The sequence below is a fragment of the Vulpes vulpes genome, chromosome 7 (genome assembly GCF_048418805.1).
Source record: "Vulpes vulpes isolate BD-2025 chromosome 7, VulVul3, whole genome shotgun sequence".
Lineage (NCBI taxonomy): Eukaryota > Metazoa > Chordata > Mammalia > Carnivora > Canidae > Vulpes > Vulpes vulpes.
This window is the reverse complement of record NC_132786.1, coordinates 60,780,192-60,796,547: the sequence shown is the minus strand read 5'-3', so window position 1 is coordinate 60,796,547 and position 16,356 is coordinate 60,780,192. Positions and strand designations below refer to the sequence as shown.

The following is a 16,356-nucleotide window of genomic DNA, read 5'->3' as shown; positions in this document are numbered from 1 at the left end:
AGAATAGTAGTTCCTCATACCTTATTAAAAGGATATGTTTTTATTAGTTTTAGAGAAAGAAAAGCATCTAGACTCAGGTTTATAGTGCCTACTCTGTACTTTTATTAAAAAAAAGAGGAAATGTTTACATCAATTTAAGAGGCATTAGCTTTATTTTTCAAAACATTCTGTTTTAAAGCACAATAGACTTTGCAGTTGTTTATAAATTTGAGGTATTCACCAGTGTGAAATAATTGTTTATTTCCTTTCCCTATTTCCTCTTATAGGAAAAGAAAAATACATTCAGTCTCCAGGCAAGATAAAATCCACTTTGCTAAGTTATTTGTCAGTTTTTATAAAGTGAGTTTAAAATCACCGGGGCAGAGGGAATGCGACATATAATGTTTTTTTTAGGTCATCGTGGTGTATTTAGTAAACTCTCATGCGTTTATCTTGCCCTTGTTTTAACCACGGAGCAGAAAGCGAGCCCTCCCTGTATTGTTCCATTCATATTACTCTGCACTCATTCAGGAGTCCGACACTTCCTTTGCCTGGCAGATTAAAGGGGCAGAGTGGCATCTTTTGATGATGTGCAAAACAGCTTTCTTAGTCCAAGCTCCTTACAGTTTTCCCACCCTGCCACCTCCCACAGACACCCCCTCCCTAATTTTTAGTGTTGGTCAGGGAGAAAGAGAAAATATGAAAACACTAAAAAAAGAAAAAAAAAGGCCTAAAGTAAAGGAAATATGGTAAACAAAAGAAAAACACAGAATTGTGCTTTTTCTCTCTGGCATAGTCTCACAATACATGTTAGATTGTGATGTTGAACCTTTAATCCTGTGGTTTATCTATCATCCCATTATATATTATTTTCTCCCTTATGAGAAAAGCAGTGTTTATTATCACAGGTGACAAAACACAGAAACATAAAACAAGCAAAGAGGTTACATTTAACCACTTTAAACAGCTTTGGTGTTTGCTTTTTTAGGCTTTCGTGCCCGAATGAGAAGCCTGTGAACAGAGGGAGTGAACACAAACTGTCCTTCTCAGGTGTACATCACCCAGATAGGCCAGGTGAACAGGTGCTGAGCCTTGGAAAGATAAACATGACATCATTCTTGGTGATAATTTAGCTAGATAGCTAGAGAAAGAAATCTAGAAATGCCGTTGTGCTGCTGTTCAAATATTTACTAATTGAACCAGGAAAGGGGGAAAAATGTTGGCTTCTCCATGTAGAATCTCTTGTCCCTTTCCTTCCTTAAATAGTGTCTCAAAGATCCAAGAGAAGAGGGTTGTTTATCTAAGGAAGAAATATGAGCTTTGACTATGCAGTTTTTCAGATGTACTTACTGTGGGTTTCATTAAGCAAATGCAATTTAGCAGTCTTGCATTTGTCAAAACATTCTTTCAGGTTCCTCAAGTGTTTAAAAGAGGACTTGCCAGTCGGGCAGATGAGGATGTTCACCTGTGTTGCTGTGTACTTTTTTTAAAGTACATCTCTGAATGAACAGCTTTTTTTTTTTTTAAGTGCACATGTATGAATTATTGAAGATTTTTAAAGCACACACCCCAGGAATCTCCTTAGGAAAAGAGGAAAACCTGGGGGATAATTTGCCCAGAGGGGGCCAGTGCCTTCAAAGATCATTAGTAATGAGTTGTGTACTACACAGCAGGCCTTTCTGATAAGTGTTTGTGTTTTCTGTGTCTGCACTGAAGCGGCCGCTCTGGTGGCTGAGGGCGCTCATTCATTCCGGCTCAGACTCAAGTCCTAACTCAGTCGTTTCCTCTCTGAAGGTAGGACAGCTAATGAGAAACACAGATTTGGAGCCAAGATCTATTCTAAGATTAAGATAAAGTATCCTAGCAGAAAGCTTATGGTGAAATGAAAGGCTGGGAATTCTTTCTGGGACAGCGTCCTGAGTGGAGCGAATTAGCCTGTTCAGAGGCACCTTCTGTGCCGCGTGCGGGCATCATGATGTGATGTCACGATGGTCGTCAGTGATTCATCTACTCACACAGTTTGTGTAAGCCTCCTCCGGAATATGCATAGTCCGTATCAGGAAAAATTGGGTGGGGGGTGACTTTGGGTTTTAGATAAAGAGCTTTCCATGAAGAAAATGATTCCTTGTGAAAGAAAAACTGAGCTTTGGGGGTTAAAGTCTCTATGAAACGTCCATGAAACCCTGTGTCACCAGAGCCTGGAGAACATGACCGTCTTGTCGCAGCGCAGCTGCAGAGAGTGCCCGGCTCCCGTCCCACGTGGGGGACCGTCGCAGCCCGCAGGAGCCCCAGGCTGGCTCCTGCACATTCCCCCGGATGCTTGGAAAACTCACCCCATGTACAAAACGACAGACCCTTCAGGGGGGTAAAGCCCTCCGATTCTGAGAAACATCAAGTCTGTTTTATTTAATTTCCTTTCATTTACCAAGAGTCACAACCTATTTTAGTAAATAAATTCAGGAAATTGGTAAAGCACTTTACTCCATCCGTTATGCATCAGTAATTAGCATGATTGTCACGTTTTTCCTGGCTCCAGCGCTGCTGCTGCTGCTGCTGGTGCTGCTGCTGCTGCTGCTGCTTACAGCTTCCCTCCCATGCCTGCGACCGGTTTATAACATCCCTGGCAAGGGGTGTTACTGAGCTTAAACCACTTACACAAACAACACAGTCTACACGTTTTGCAGGGAGAAGTGCACTTCCTCTGCTTTATTAAATAAAGATCCCGAACTCAGAGGGATTTTTCTCTACAGGTCCTGGCATTCTTCTCAAATAATCCTTTCACTCTGCACCCAGAACTACTTTACAGCCCGGCATAGAATAAAAGAAATGATAATTCATTCGAAGGTATTAGCCACCATCTCTCTCCTGTGCTAATGGCTTTTTTTTTTTTTTTTTTTTGGAGGAGGAGGGCAGCGTTTGTGAAAACTGAGCTGATCAGCTCCAGCTCTTCACCAAGTAGAAATAAATGATTGTTTCCCTACCTTAATTAGCCACTGCGTATTATTCTCCATGATGTTCTCTAACACTTGGAGCCGCTGCACCGAGTCGTCGTAATCTAGCGGCGCGTCCCTCTGCACGGCGTTGGGCACGTAGGAGCCGGAGGAGCGGCAGTTGTCTGTTTCTGGCAGGAGGAACGTGTAGCTGCAGGACCCGTGCTGAACCTGGTACTGCCTTCTCCCGATGCTGTCCATGCTTCTCCGAAAGTTGTTGTAGGCTGCGGCTCGGACAAGATCACAGCTCAGAGTAAAGAAAACAATCTGCCACATTCTTTCTGTCTTTCAGTAAAAAAAAAAAAAAAAAAAAAAAAAAAAAACCAGCCAGCAGCTTAGCAAAGGCGAAGGCACATAGGGAAGAGAAGGCACTGGGGCTCCGGGTCCTAGGCTGCCCTCTCAGATGCGGGGCTCTGCTGACATGCTGTCAGGTCCATCAGTGGGACTCCTGCCTCCTCTTGCAGCAGGAGCTTGGTTGTTCGGGCCGTCTCCCCTCCTGCGGGTCGGTCCTGCCGCCAGCTGTCAGACGGCCGAGGCTCCTGAGCCCTGCGCTTGCCTTCACGGGCCGGCGTGAGTGCCTCTTTGTTTTCCTCGTTCCCTAAATTGTGTCGGGACGAGCATCCTTTCCTTTCCTTATATGATAAGTTGATAAGAGCAGCCAGGACATGTGCAGCAAGCTGCTCCGCCCTCCTGGCTTGTCTGTTATCTTCCTGTAGGGGGGTCACTAGCCACACAACAGGAACATTCCCGGCATGGTGTGTGCTGTCCAACCAGGGCTGTGGGCTGCAGACCCCCCGGGGAGGCTGATCATTCACAGGACCCCCGAGTGTGCCAGAGGCACCACCCGGAGGGAGCATTTCCTAGAGAGACACACGGGTCTCTTGCGTCCGAGACGGGCCGCGCGGTGCTTAGCTGGTGAAATATCTGGGAGTAATAACTTTAAAGTACAATGAAAGTTCCTGTTTTTTCCTTTAGGAATAAAAATACTGCAAATATGTCAGGACTTTGGTTTATTTTTGTTATTACAAACAAAGAGGAAAAAGAAGTCTCGCTCTTGTAAATCCCTTTTTTGCCTCTTCAGAGGAAAACAGTTTCCTTGGTATTTCTTAATTTTTTTTTTTCTTTTGAAAACCGTTGGATGGAAGGTCGCACTTTCTTAAATCGTGGCAGGAATATCAGCTCCTGGGACTCGTGACAGTTGATCTGTTAAACAAAATATCCACCTCAAAATTCCAAGTAAGAGATACTGGACACATGAAGGGTCCATCAAATCACAAAACACAGAGAAATCAGAATTTAAGTAAGAGGATGGTGAGAGAGGAACATAGACTTCCTCTGCTTTAGGTCAGGATTTGCTCAAATCCCATCATTTTATGATTTTTATTTTTATTCATTTATTTGAATATCATATCATTTATTCTTTACGGCATTAGCTAGGTCAGCCCCACTCTGTGGGGGCTCGGGCAGATCACCTCTCATTTTAAATTGAGCTCTACCATCCTTAATCTGTAAAATTCCAGGGTTGCACCAACTCCCAGGATTTTTCTGTTTCACGTCTGTGGCTCCGTCAGTCCCCTGGGCGACTTCCTTCAATAACTAAAACTTAATACTTTCGGGATTAGCAATGTGCTGACCGGTCAGGGTGTCCACGGGGGAACACCCCAGCGTCTTTGCCAGGGTCTGAGTCTGTCTCAGCGCGCAGGATTTGTCCTCCCTGGCCAGCAGCAGCCTGTCTACACACTGACCGACGGACCCCCTGCACCCCCTGCACCCCGCGCACCCCCCACCCGCCCCGTGAAAGTCACAGTCGGTCCCTATCACGCACGAGCAGCTTTCAGAGCATTCCAGAATTATGGTTTTTAACTCTTGGGTGCTTATGGAATTTGTGTGGTAGATTGTCTTCCCGGAATGTGTATTTTCAAGAGACCTAATTAGACCTTTCAAAACATCCCTCCTACGCATGGACTGGCTCCCAGGTTCCCTCTGGGGCCGAGGTTCTTAACCTGAGGTCCATGCACAGAATTCAAGGGGTCCATGAACTTCAATGGAGAAAAATACATCTTCGTTCTTCACCAAACTGTAACTGAAATACGGCCCGTCCTATAACCGGGGCTCGGCCATGAGCGACCGTGGTCAGTACCCCTGGCTTTGTCCTCAATAGCAATTGTAGCTGGTTTTGTCACAAGACCTCAAGCCATCCCTTGGACTCAGCACCGCATCGTTGTCAGACTCATCCCTGGATCTTGTTCCCTAATGTCCCCATAACGTGGCACATGTCCTTTCCTGAGAAGGGGGTCATGGACTCCGCGAGGCTTGCAGAGGGCCTGTGCTCAGGGAGAGACATAGGGCAGTAGAGGTGGTGGGCTTCAGCCGCGATTCTGAAGGAGGAGATTAGGGAAAATGCACCCACTCGGATGGCTAACCGGGCGGGGGGGCAGCATGCAGGCTCGGAGGACAAGCCCGGTGGAGGCTTGAAGCCAGGGCCTCTGCCTACAAGGTGCTTCTCTCTGAAATGCCTTCTAGGACCAGTCATGGTCCTGGGTGCAGAGCAGTCATGTCCCTGAGCGTTCCTTTCTTCATCAGTGTGCTTTCTGCTCAGAGGGAAGCCCTCTTCCACCCTCAGCCGTTGCAAGCGTGTGGTCATCCCGGGAACGGCCAGTGGACATGTAGGGTAGGCAACGTGCTAAGTGTATCCTCTGTTTGGAGAACACCTGCCTGCCCCGGGAGGGTGGGAAGAAGCCTCTGCGGAGACCCCTGCACCCGGCCTCCGCGGGTCCTGGGCACGGGCGTGATGCGCCGGAGCTCCCGACGGGAACGGCCCATAAACTAGGAGGGCGCAGGAGAGGGGCCTGGGCACAGGCAGGGCGGGGGGTCGCCTTCTGGCCCATCGAGGCTGCACGGGCCTTGGGTCAGGAGCTCACCACGCTGCCGGCCAGGGCGCCGCGGGAGGGAGGCCGTGGCCGGGCTGAGGGCTTCCTACGGGGGCAGCGATGTCTGGCCAGAAAGAACGTGCCTCTCGATGCTGGCCCCGGGGCGGGTGAAGACAGTGTGCTCGGGGACTGGGCGCCCAGCTGCCCGGGACTGGACCCGTGTGTCCCCGAGCACCTACAGTGGCCCCGCCGTAACTCAGGGTGCCACCAGCAGGAGGCCCTGGAAGCGGGAGGCAGATCCGGGTGGGACCCGCAGCCACGCAGCGCCCCCTGCCCCAGGTCGGCCGAGGGACCACTCCTGCCCCAGCCCAGGGATGGCAGGCTGAGCAACCCCCCTCCGCCCCAACTAGGAACCAGACTTGGCCGTGCTTCTCAGAACCCTCAACTGTTCATTTTCAAAGAGAATCCAGAGTTTTCCTCAGTGCCCTGCAGATAGGATTGCAAAGGCACGTGAAACGACCAAGGGAGAAATGTTATTACAGCCTTCCCAAAAGCTGCCTTCCTGCCCAACCATTTTTTTTCCCCTGACATATTTGCTGGACAGCTGTGCATGGTACTATTTATTTTCTTAATAATGTTTGTTTTCTCCCCCATACTGTATGTCATCAGCTGAAATTTTGGAGGCTCCCATTTATTTTCTGTAGAGCTGCCTCAAGTCCTCCTTGCACTTTGCTATCACGAGGTAAATCCTGTGTGACGGCACCAAAATGCCCACATTTACCTGCTCCTGGGAGAAGGAGGTCAGCCTTACAAAGAACAGAGATGGTGCTTCAGACTGGCCCGTGGGACAGAGGCTCTAACGTGTGCTTAATGCCAGAGGCTCTCCCAGTGTCGGTGGCCTCCCTGTCCCCTCCTGAAATGCAGGTCCGTGTACGCGGAGATCCACTTCTGTCTGCATCATGGAATCTGACCTACCCCAACCTTCCAGGGGCCCCAGGTCACCCAGGGCAATCTCGGAGGCTCTCAGACGTTGGGCTCTGTTCAAGGGTCTCAAGAACCCTGGAGCCACAGCGGATGCCAGCTTTAGGACGGTGCAGAGTGGGGCAGCCCCCGAGCCGTGATTGCCAAATAGGAACTGTGAGTACGCCCGAGTGACCTCCGCTGTGGTCTGGGGAGCCGGCTTAACATCCCGTCTGTAACTGGACCATTAAATTGTTGGACAGATCAAGGGACGGAAGCAGGACCGGCGAGCCCAGGGAGAGGGGGGGGCACGTAGCTTTTGGAACGGTTAAAATCCCAGTAGGTGTACGGGTCGGATGTCTGCGCCGAGACGCCCATTCCCGATGGGAGAACACACGGTGGTGCTCAGAGCCCCAGAGACACGTGGTCTCCCACAGGTCCTGAACCTTTGAGCCCGAGGCTCCTGCATCCTGCCTGCACAGGTCCTCCAGAGCCCGCCGTCACCCAGAGCAGGCTCCTCTCCTCCCAGCCCTGTCTGCCGCCCCAAGGGACATGGAGACTGGGCCAGGTGCCCTCGGCCAGCGTGGCCTTAATTTCTGGAAAGTGCTATGGTGCTATAGGAGAGACTAGCAGAACTGAAACGCCCCAATAGATGAAGCTGGGGACACTCTGTTTCAGTGTTTGGCCATCTGTAGCCAGACAGGCACAGTCAAGACACATAGACGCCTGCCTGGCGAGCTGGAGCCGGAGGGGCTCTGGAGACGTTTGTCCGTCCCCTCCCTCCTCGCCCTGGTGTTTTAAAAATTGGCTACATAAAATCAGTCAATGTGTTCATGTGCAATTTAACATTCAATGCACAGGGAAGCGCATTAGAAAGTTCACTGGAGGGCAATCTGGGTGGCCCAGCGGTTTAGCGCCTGCCTTCGGCCCGGGGCGTGATCCCAGGGTCCCGGGATCGAGTCCTGAGTCAGGCTCCCTGCATGGGGCCTGCTTCTCCCTCTGCCTGTGTCTCTGCCTCTCTCAATCTCTCTCTCTCTCTCTCTCTCTCTCTCTGTCTCTCTGTGTCTCTATGAATAAATAAAATCTTAAAAAAAAAAAAAAAAAAGAAAGTTCACTGGACAGAAAACTGTCATTGGAGAAAGTTATTTTTACTACTTTTATTCCCAAATTGGATATAGTAAGGACTGAGCTGCAAAGGAAGCCACAACTGGAAGGAAGTGAAGGGCGGAAGGAGGGATAGGAAGGAAAGGAGGAAGTCACTATTTCAGCTTCCCCAAAGCAGGCTCCCCCTCTAGTGATTTCTTTGTAAGTCTCACAGAAGATGTCCTTTTCTACTCGATTTCAACATATGCTGAATGGAACCTGAACTTCGGGTGGAGTCCAGAGCCATCTGCAAAAACTTTGGTGATGCCTCCCTCTCGAGCTGCTGGTCACGTTGACCTACTATCAAGTCTTGAAGCTGGCAGGTGGAAAATGATACCCAGTCATGAGATTGGGGAAAATAAAAAACAAAAGTCCCCTTAAAGTTACCATAAAGACAGAAGGAAAAGGAAAAAAAAAAACCTAACTGTGAACACACACACACATCCCCATAACATTGGGAAATCATGGAAGATAAGTCTTGCCCCCGTGAAAGACCTGGAGTCAGGGCTCGGTGAAGTGAGGTGGCAAGCCTCCCCTCCACCCACCGGGTCTCTGGGTCTCAGGCCTCTCTCTGCCTGTCTGCTCCGTCAATGCTGACCAGTTTAAGGGGCGATATTCTATTACCCTGATTTTCACATGGCAAAGCTTTAACGTCTTTGGAGGGCCACTTCGTGCTGGCTGTGGCCTCTGTGCGGCACAAACACACATCCCCAGGGACAGGCTGTGTCCCGCTGCCAGGGGCTTCTCGAGCTGGAGCACCTGGGGGACACGTGGAGCCCAGCGAGCGCCCGCTCCAGTATCCCGGACCTCTGCCCTCCGTAAGCCAGGAAAGGCCTCTGAGAACCGCCCACCTCAGTGCAGACTTAAAATCAAATTGTGTCAACTAGCTTAGGATGGAATCTCTGAAAATCCCACTGATGACCTAACTGCATCAGTTAAGCTTAATGTATACGTTCTGGCTACATTCTCCGTTTCCTGGCTTTACCAATTTTTTTTTCCTCCTTTCTTTGCCTCCTTAAGTTCCATCGAATGGAACAAAAGGCATTCATAGCTACAAGAGGATGAATTACCTTGTAGAACGCACACAGTTCTGAGATGAGGTATGGTGCCTAGTTTAGCACAATTTCCTGTCCAATTAAATATAGATAACACGTGACATAAAGTAGCCGGCCCGTCATATTTAGAGAACAAACCAAACGTCTGCGGCTTAGAACGGGGCATTGGCTGCATAGAGATCACCTTTGTGGAAGGTGAGAAAATGTGTATTTTGTGTAAAATAAGGATCTGCCTGCCAGCGAAAGAGAAAAAGCCTTTTGCCAGATGTGTTTTCAGGCAATTTCCTTTCCTGGGAAACAGCCACTTCCCTTGTATTACCAGACCTGTTTTCATTCGCAGACAGAGTAAGGGCCAGGACCAAAGGGCAGAGGCCCAGATAGCATCAGCCCTGTGACAATGATCTGTCTTCTTGCCTCACCTCTGTTTGACAGAGGGCCAGAGGGGCCCTTGGTGGACAGGGTCATACTGATGGGAAAACCAGAGTTCGTCATAGGAGAAAAATCTCTTTCACGTGACATCTCAGGTGGCTGGCATTCTTACTCAGCTTAGTTCAATTAAAAAAGGTACCAAATACTCATTCATTGTAGCTGATCAGAGCATTTGCTATGAAATGACATCTGAAAGAGAGCACAGATTGTTTTTTAAAGGAACTTAATAACATTCTGAATCTTTTGTAGTTTGTTACTGCCATGAACTAGCTTAGCGCCTGCTATAAAATGCTTGGTTTTTAAAGCCACATTGTCTATCCTATGTGGCTTTAAAGATAGAAAAGAAAAAGCTTTTTATTTGTTAGAAACTTGGAAATTATCCAAGTCACTATTTTTTTAAAGATTTCATCATACATTCCCTGAATTTTTAGGGATATTTTAGTTTATGTAATTCTCCTGTTATATAAAGTTATCTCAAATGATGTTTGATTTTAAAATATTTTCATTCTTTGATATTTTCATGGAGTATTTTATCTTCCCATCAAAAAAGAAAAAAAAAAAGCCCAAAAGGTCAAGATACAAGTCAAAACTTTAAAAAGGCAGTTGGTGAAATTCTAAAACAGTAGATGAGTGCGTTAGCCTGATAATATTTCTGCCAGTAATTCTGTGTCCTGTTTTCTTCCCATAGGGAAAAAAAAAATTGCTACATTTTCTTTCAGTAGGCTGATGTCGATGATTACTGTTATACCCATGACCAGTATAAAGTCAATAGAATCTTTCCTTTGACTAACACAATGGTTCAGGAGAGATTTTGAGGTGGGCTTATAATCTTACATTAAATGCTCCTAAATTTGTTTAAACAACGTTTTAGAGAATTCAGATTCTTTGCTCGTGGAAAATGTGCCCGGTCTGTCATAACCATTCCACTAAAGGACTATATAAATTTCTCTCAGAATGAATTTTCCTTTGGAGTGGCTTAATGCCGTCTCGATTAATCCTTGTTTAATCTAAGTTTATAAAATTTTTGTCTTGATTATGAGAAACCTTTTAAAATAAGAGATAAAAATGTCATATGTGCTATTTACATGAAGATATATTACCTCTCTTGGTTATAGGTTAACATAAATAAATTTGCTTATGTCAAAGAAGTAAAAAAATAAAAGCACATGACCCCCTTTTGGTATTCATGTCTGCCTGACTGACTTGATATAAAAAAGAATCTTCCTGTGGGAAATTAGGCTTGATTATGGAGTTATATGTATAAAAACTCATTTTTTAAGAATTATATATAGCTTCTCAAGAATTACATTAGAAATATAACAAATAGTTATGCATAAAAGGAAGCAATGTTTGCATTCAAGTGCATAAAAATACCCAATGCCATCCTCATTCCTTGGTCAACCCAAATATGGTTGTCAACTGATGATCTAAGTCTTTCCTAATAATATGATATGTATATGCTCCCCTTTTTCTCTTAAACCCTACCTCAATTTCTTTGGTGCTCTATTTTTTTTTCCTTTGGTGCTCTATTAATATTAAACTGAACTTCAACTTCCCAAAGTGTTTTATTTCAAGGAAAGTATCTAAATTCAAGCAAAGATGGATACAAAAGAAAAAAAGAAAGAAAGAAAGTAAACTGTACAAAGCCTGTAAAGAGAGGACATGGATAGTGGCATTAAGGTGCCTAGTTCCTGCATCTGTTTGTTTCTAAAAAGTCCTAACATTCTTTTAGCAGAGTATTTGCAGAAAAAAGAAAAAAATGCTTACTCCCCCCCCCCAAATTGTGACGCATATTTCAGTAATTTTTTTAAATTAATAGGTCAAAAAGCCTTGCTTGACTGTAATAAAAATTAAGACAGAAAACCTGCTATAGATGGTACCTATGTGGCAGTGCAATGATCACCTCCACTTGTAATACTCACCCGCCCCCTCTGCTGGCCTCGTAACAGATGACAGGCAAGACCATCCGTGTCTTATCCTCGTGGTTAATAGAAATGACATGCAATTTAGGACATAAATCAGTAGCAGTTAATATACAATGCGGAATGCTTTCACTGTGGTTTGGGTGCAGAGGAACACCACACCATATGCAGAAGTTAAACACCTACGTTACACGTGTGTCTGTGTGTTGTGTGCATGCACAGCCGGCAAAAAATATTTTTAAGCATTTGTTTATCCCACGCAGAGCCAGAAGCTACTTTAGTATCTTCTGGTGATCGGGTTACTACCCAAGTGAGTTCAGCGAGGGCTATTTTGCAACAGTCAAAAAACCTAGAATTTTTTGCTGTCTGTCTGTGGAAGGGGCAAGTTTAGAGACCCGATCCTTGCAGCGGGTTTTCTACAGTCTAGTGAGGTAGATCCACGCTCTGACACCCAGGGACAGTGCTGTGACCCCTGCGCCGTGGTTCTGGGTCATGTGGAGCAGGAGCACCGCTCAGGAAGCTCCTGAGTACAGCTGATGCGGTCGGAGTCAACAGCCAGGAGTACTACCAATGACTGTCTAGAGGCAGATGTTTCGCTTGTTTGGAAAGAAACTTCTCGTCCCTCCACAAGTGAGGGGAATGACATTTCAGGCTGCGAAGGAGCATGTGTACTAAGTAGGAGACCACGGAACCCAAGTGGAATTACGTAATTCTGCAGAGTGCAGGGAAGGCATGAATCTGGAGATGCCATCCACAACCAGCTCCCGGGGTTCTGACTTTGCCCTGAGGCAACCTGAAGCCAAGGGAGTGTTTTCCAGAGGGAACTGACTTCTCTGATTTCCCCCCTGCAGTGCTGTGTGGAGGAGAAGCCGGGAGAGAGTGAGAAGAAACCGCACAGGCATGCAGCTCAGAGGTCATGGAGCCTGAACTGGAGCATCACCAGGGAGCTCCAGGAGACTTAAGAGGGACAGTCAGTAGAACTTCTACATCAGTGGGCTATGGGGATTCCGGGAGTGGCATTGATGTGACTTTGGGGTTGACTCTTCCACTTAAAACAATTAAAAATCCTGGATAAAATAATCTAGAAACCACTTAAAAGGCATTGATGAAATGACAAGGTAATAGAAAATAGCAGGCCCAAATTTAAGTGGCTTTTCAGGGCCCAGGAGGGTGAGGAGAGGAGACAGAGGCCCCGCCAGTGGTGAGTTTGAGAGACACCCCCGCTCCCCCCGCCCCGTGAAGGTGGGGCCCCATAGGGCTCTACCTGCAGTGCCTGGAGCAGAAGTCCACCTGTCTGTGGTGCCTGACATTAGCTGGCACCAGGGTGGCACCCATTCCTGAGGATCACAAGTGCAAAAGCACCCTTTTAGTTTTATAGACCAAATTGGGTGGTGGTTGGAAGAAAAGAAACTCAAATCATGCTGAATTTTTCTAAAGTGGTCCCCAGGCTAGTGCTACCAACCCCACCCCACCACCCTCATGCCCCCAGTTTTGTGTCAAATGTGAATCTTTTCCAAAAGAATGCATCGTAAGTCTCAAAAGATTCTTACAGATAAAAATGAGTAACTCATAAGAATGAATGGACATGTTAAGACATAGACTCACATGCAAAAGTCAGCAGAGAAAAGAAATGGCCCAAACAGACTGGCAAGAACTTTAGTTTCTTCAGGCCACCATAAACAAAGTGCCACAAACCAGGGAGCCTAAAACAGCAGAAATGCATTGTCTCACAGCACTGGCAGCTAGAAGTGTGGAAAGCAGGTGTTGGCACACTCCCTCTGCAGCCTGTGTGGGAACCTTCCTTGCCTCTGCATAACTTCTGGTGGTTTGCTGATGGTCCTTGGCATTCGTTAGTTTACAACCACATAGCCCCACCCTCTGCCTCCTTCCTCATCACAAGCCACTCTTCTGTGGGTGTCCTCATGTCTTTGTGTGCCTCTCTTCCTATGACAGCACCAGTCACGCTGATTTAGGAGCCCACCCTACTCCATTATGACCTCGTCTTAACTAGTTCCATCTGCAACAATCCCGTTTCCAAAGGTACTGAAGGTTAAGATTTATATCTTGGGGCAGGAGGGCACAGTTCAACCCCTAACACTTATCATGCTTAAGGATCTAAGATTGTGAAAACACAAGGCCATAACACTAAAGAAGAAAAAAATCTAGTAGACTTAAAAAGGAAGCCTAATGAAATTAAAAAAAAAATACGTAATCTTTGAAAGTCATAGTTTAAAGATCAAAAAGATTAGATGCATCTAAAGATGTGAAAAGAGACTCCTGAGTTGAAAGATAAGTCAGAGGAATCCATCTGAGATTACAGAGAGACAAGGAGGCGGGCACTGAGAAAGGACGTGAGGGATCTGGAGGGCGGAATTTCAGGAGGAGCAGAGGAGAGAGACAACACAGCCAGCAGTTTTGCAGAATCTCCCCCAAAACAATGAAGGACACGTTGCTACAGATTCAAAAAAAACCCAATGAATGACCAACTGGGTAAAGACAAGACTAGATAGAGGAGTGAGAGGGAAGAATCAAGAGCCAAACTGGCTGCACGATGAGACATGGGAGCCCAGGGCGGGAGGCAGGTGGTGGGGAGGTGATGGGGGAGATGATGAATGCACCTTCGTGCATGTTCAGTCGCAATGGGTTATGAAACATCCAGGCAAAGTTCTCCTGTTAACTCTGCGGGTCTGAAGCTCGAGAGACTGATTTGAGCTGGGAGCGGCAGAGACCTATTGTCATGTTTTGTTAAGTAACAGTATTAAATAACATAGGAAAATAATGAAAAACAACAGCTACGTAAATTGTATAAATCTTAGCAATCTCAGTTTTTCTAGATAAAGTTAAATAGTGGAGTGTTGTTATCGGCCTTGACCCTTGAGCACAGCTCCACTGGTGCAGGTTCTGTGGATTCTGGTTCACAGAATTGTCCTGTTCTCTAGATTTTTGCTCCAGAGGAGATAAAGAGTAAATAAAGAAGACCCAGGCTGGTCTGTAAACCATGACTTCGTAGTGTCTCTGAGATGCTGCAAATGATTAAAGTAGAATCCAAAAGATATAATTACTCGCAAGGTAACTTTTGATAAATTTATCATTTCTTTGAGGGCTCTTTGCTATGGTTGAATTGTGAATATCTAAATATTCATACACTGAAGTCCTAACTCCCAGGACCTCAGAATCAGGACTTCTTTGGAAATGGGATCATTGGAAATATAATTTGTCACACTTTATGTTCGTTGAATTACATGAGTGATTCCACACTGTTAAGGGTGGGCCCTAATCTAATATGACTGGCATCCTCATAAAAAAAGGGGTGATGTGGACACAGCCACCTACACACACCAGGAGGACACCATGTGAAGGCTGAGATGAGGCTGATGCTTCTGTGAGCCGAGAACCACCGGAGATCACCAGAAACCACCAGAAGCTGGGGGTAAGGGGGTGCCTGGAGCACATTGTCACTCACGGCCTCAGAAGGAACCAGCCTGGGGACACTTTCATCTTAGACTTCCAGCCTCCAGAGCTGGGACAGAACACGTTTTGGTTGTTGGAGCCACTCAGTGTGCGGCACTTTGTTACAGCTGCCCCGAAAACTAATACGGCTTCCCCCAAAATTAACGTTAGCAAGGGAATAAAATTATGTCACTGCCTTGCAGCCTCCACCAAACACAGTGACTGTTTAGTTGTGTGCTCATTAGCAACACTTACTCTGCCCTTCCTATTCCAAACACGTTTGGAACTTCTCTTGGACAACCGCTGTAAGCCAAGGGCTTGCATTTGATCATCTCCCATGAGAATGCAGCTCCCTTCCGTAAGGGCAGAATGAAGTGCAGTGCGCCTCCCAAACTGCAGGGTCGTGTTAGGTCTAGCAAGTGACTGAAGACGCTACTATAATATTATAACCCTGTGCGTTTTCAGTCGCTTCCTCTTATTCAGTTCAACGAATGAAAGACACGTACTAGATGTAGAAGAAACGCAAATTAAGGAATTATCAGTAACCCTGTAGTCTAGCATGAGCTGGTGAGGATTCTCATTAATCTCCTCCACAGAACCTAAGTGATCCAGAGTCCAATGAATCCAGAGTCTATCTTCCACCTGCCTCTAAAGTAGCTCCAAAAAAAAAGTCAGACCAGCCCTAGATTGGGTGTCATGGAGAACAGGTTCTCCTTTGCGTGTGTGCCCTCCCGTGAGACAGCAAAATAGCTCCTCTATTTCTGAATTGGAAATGGGGGCTTTGCCTGCCTGACTCACCCACTGTGTAGATCAGAAGTGGTCTCTCCTTTGACCAACAGCTAAAAATACCACCCTGGCATTGTTTCCCAGACGCTCGGCTGCCCCGGTAAACATTTGGACCATAATCTTTGAGAAGAATAAGTTTGATCCACTGTGAAGGCTCATGGGAGAGGGAAATGGGTGGACATTCTTTCTGGAACTGGTATTTCTAGGAAAACACTCAGCCAGAACTTGCAGCTGTTCGCTATCCAATATCAATTCTAAACAACATTTTAGTTGGCAAAAGAAAAGTGAGAAAACAATAAGGCTTGAAGCCTAAAACTTTGGGAAACCCCTTTCCATAATGTGCTTATTTAGGGCTTAAAAATATGCCTGTTTTCAGAACATGAGAGCTAATATCCAACTTTTCTAGGCCTGTTTGGTTTTCTTTTCTTTTTTCTTTTCTTTTCTTTTCTTTTCTTTTCTTTTCTTTTCTTTTCTTTTCTTTTCTTTTTCTTCTTCTTCTTCTTCTTCTTCTTCTTCTTCTTCTTCTTCTTCTTCTTCTTTTTTAAGGATACATTTAAAATGTTTTAATGATTAAAAGAGAAAAATACTTGTTGACCATTAATCTAAACCTCACTGTGTAATTGGTTTTTTTTCCTCTTTTTTCAGACTAGACTATTTCATTACTACCAAAATGCCAGTAGATTAGAGAACATAGAATAGAATCAAATTCTAAACTGGCCAGCAGTCACAGTTCTGTGTGCAAGGTGTAGCTTTGGACATCTGTAACTCAGGG

At 46.1% G+C, this 16,356-nt stretch overlaps 2 protein-coding genes across 5 annotated transcripts in view; one reads left to right on the top strand and one right to left on the bottom strand.

Annotated features, from left to right (window-relative positions):
• Positions 1 to 3,398, bottom strand: part of ANGPT2 (angiopoietin 2) — a 54,061-nt gene extending 50,663 nt beyond the window's left edge. The window contains exon 1 of one of the 3 annotated variants that reach the window (XM_026017943.2): positions 2,961 to 3,398. In XM_026017943.2, the coding sequence (XP_025873728.1) occupies positions 2,961 to 3,245 (285 nt within the window). In that variant the 5' untranslated portion in view covers positions 3,246 to 3,398. The remainder of the gene's footprint in view (positions 1 to 2,960) is intronic. The other 2 variants (XM_072763909.1, XM_072763910.1) reach the window with 2 other exon arrangements.
• MCPH1 (microcephalin 1) overlaps positions 1 to 16,356 on the top strand; it is a 236,821-nt gene that overhangs the window by 157,664 nt on the left and 62,801 nt on the right. The window contains exon 13 of one of the 2 annotated variants that reach the window (XM_072763905.1): positions 12,200 to 12,391. The exons of the other annotated variant lie outside the window; for it this stretch is intronic. Coding sequence (XP_072620006.1) covers positions 12,200 to 12,310 — 111 coding nt within the window. The 3' untranslated portion in view covers positions 12,311 to 12,391. Of the gene's footprint in view, positions 1 to 12,199; positions 12,392 to 16,356 lie in introns of those variants that run through there. 2 annotated transcript variants of the gene reach the window in all.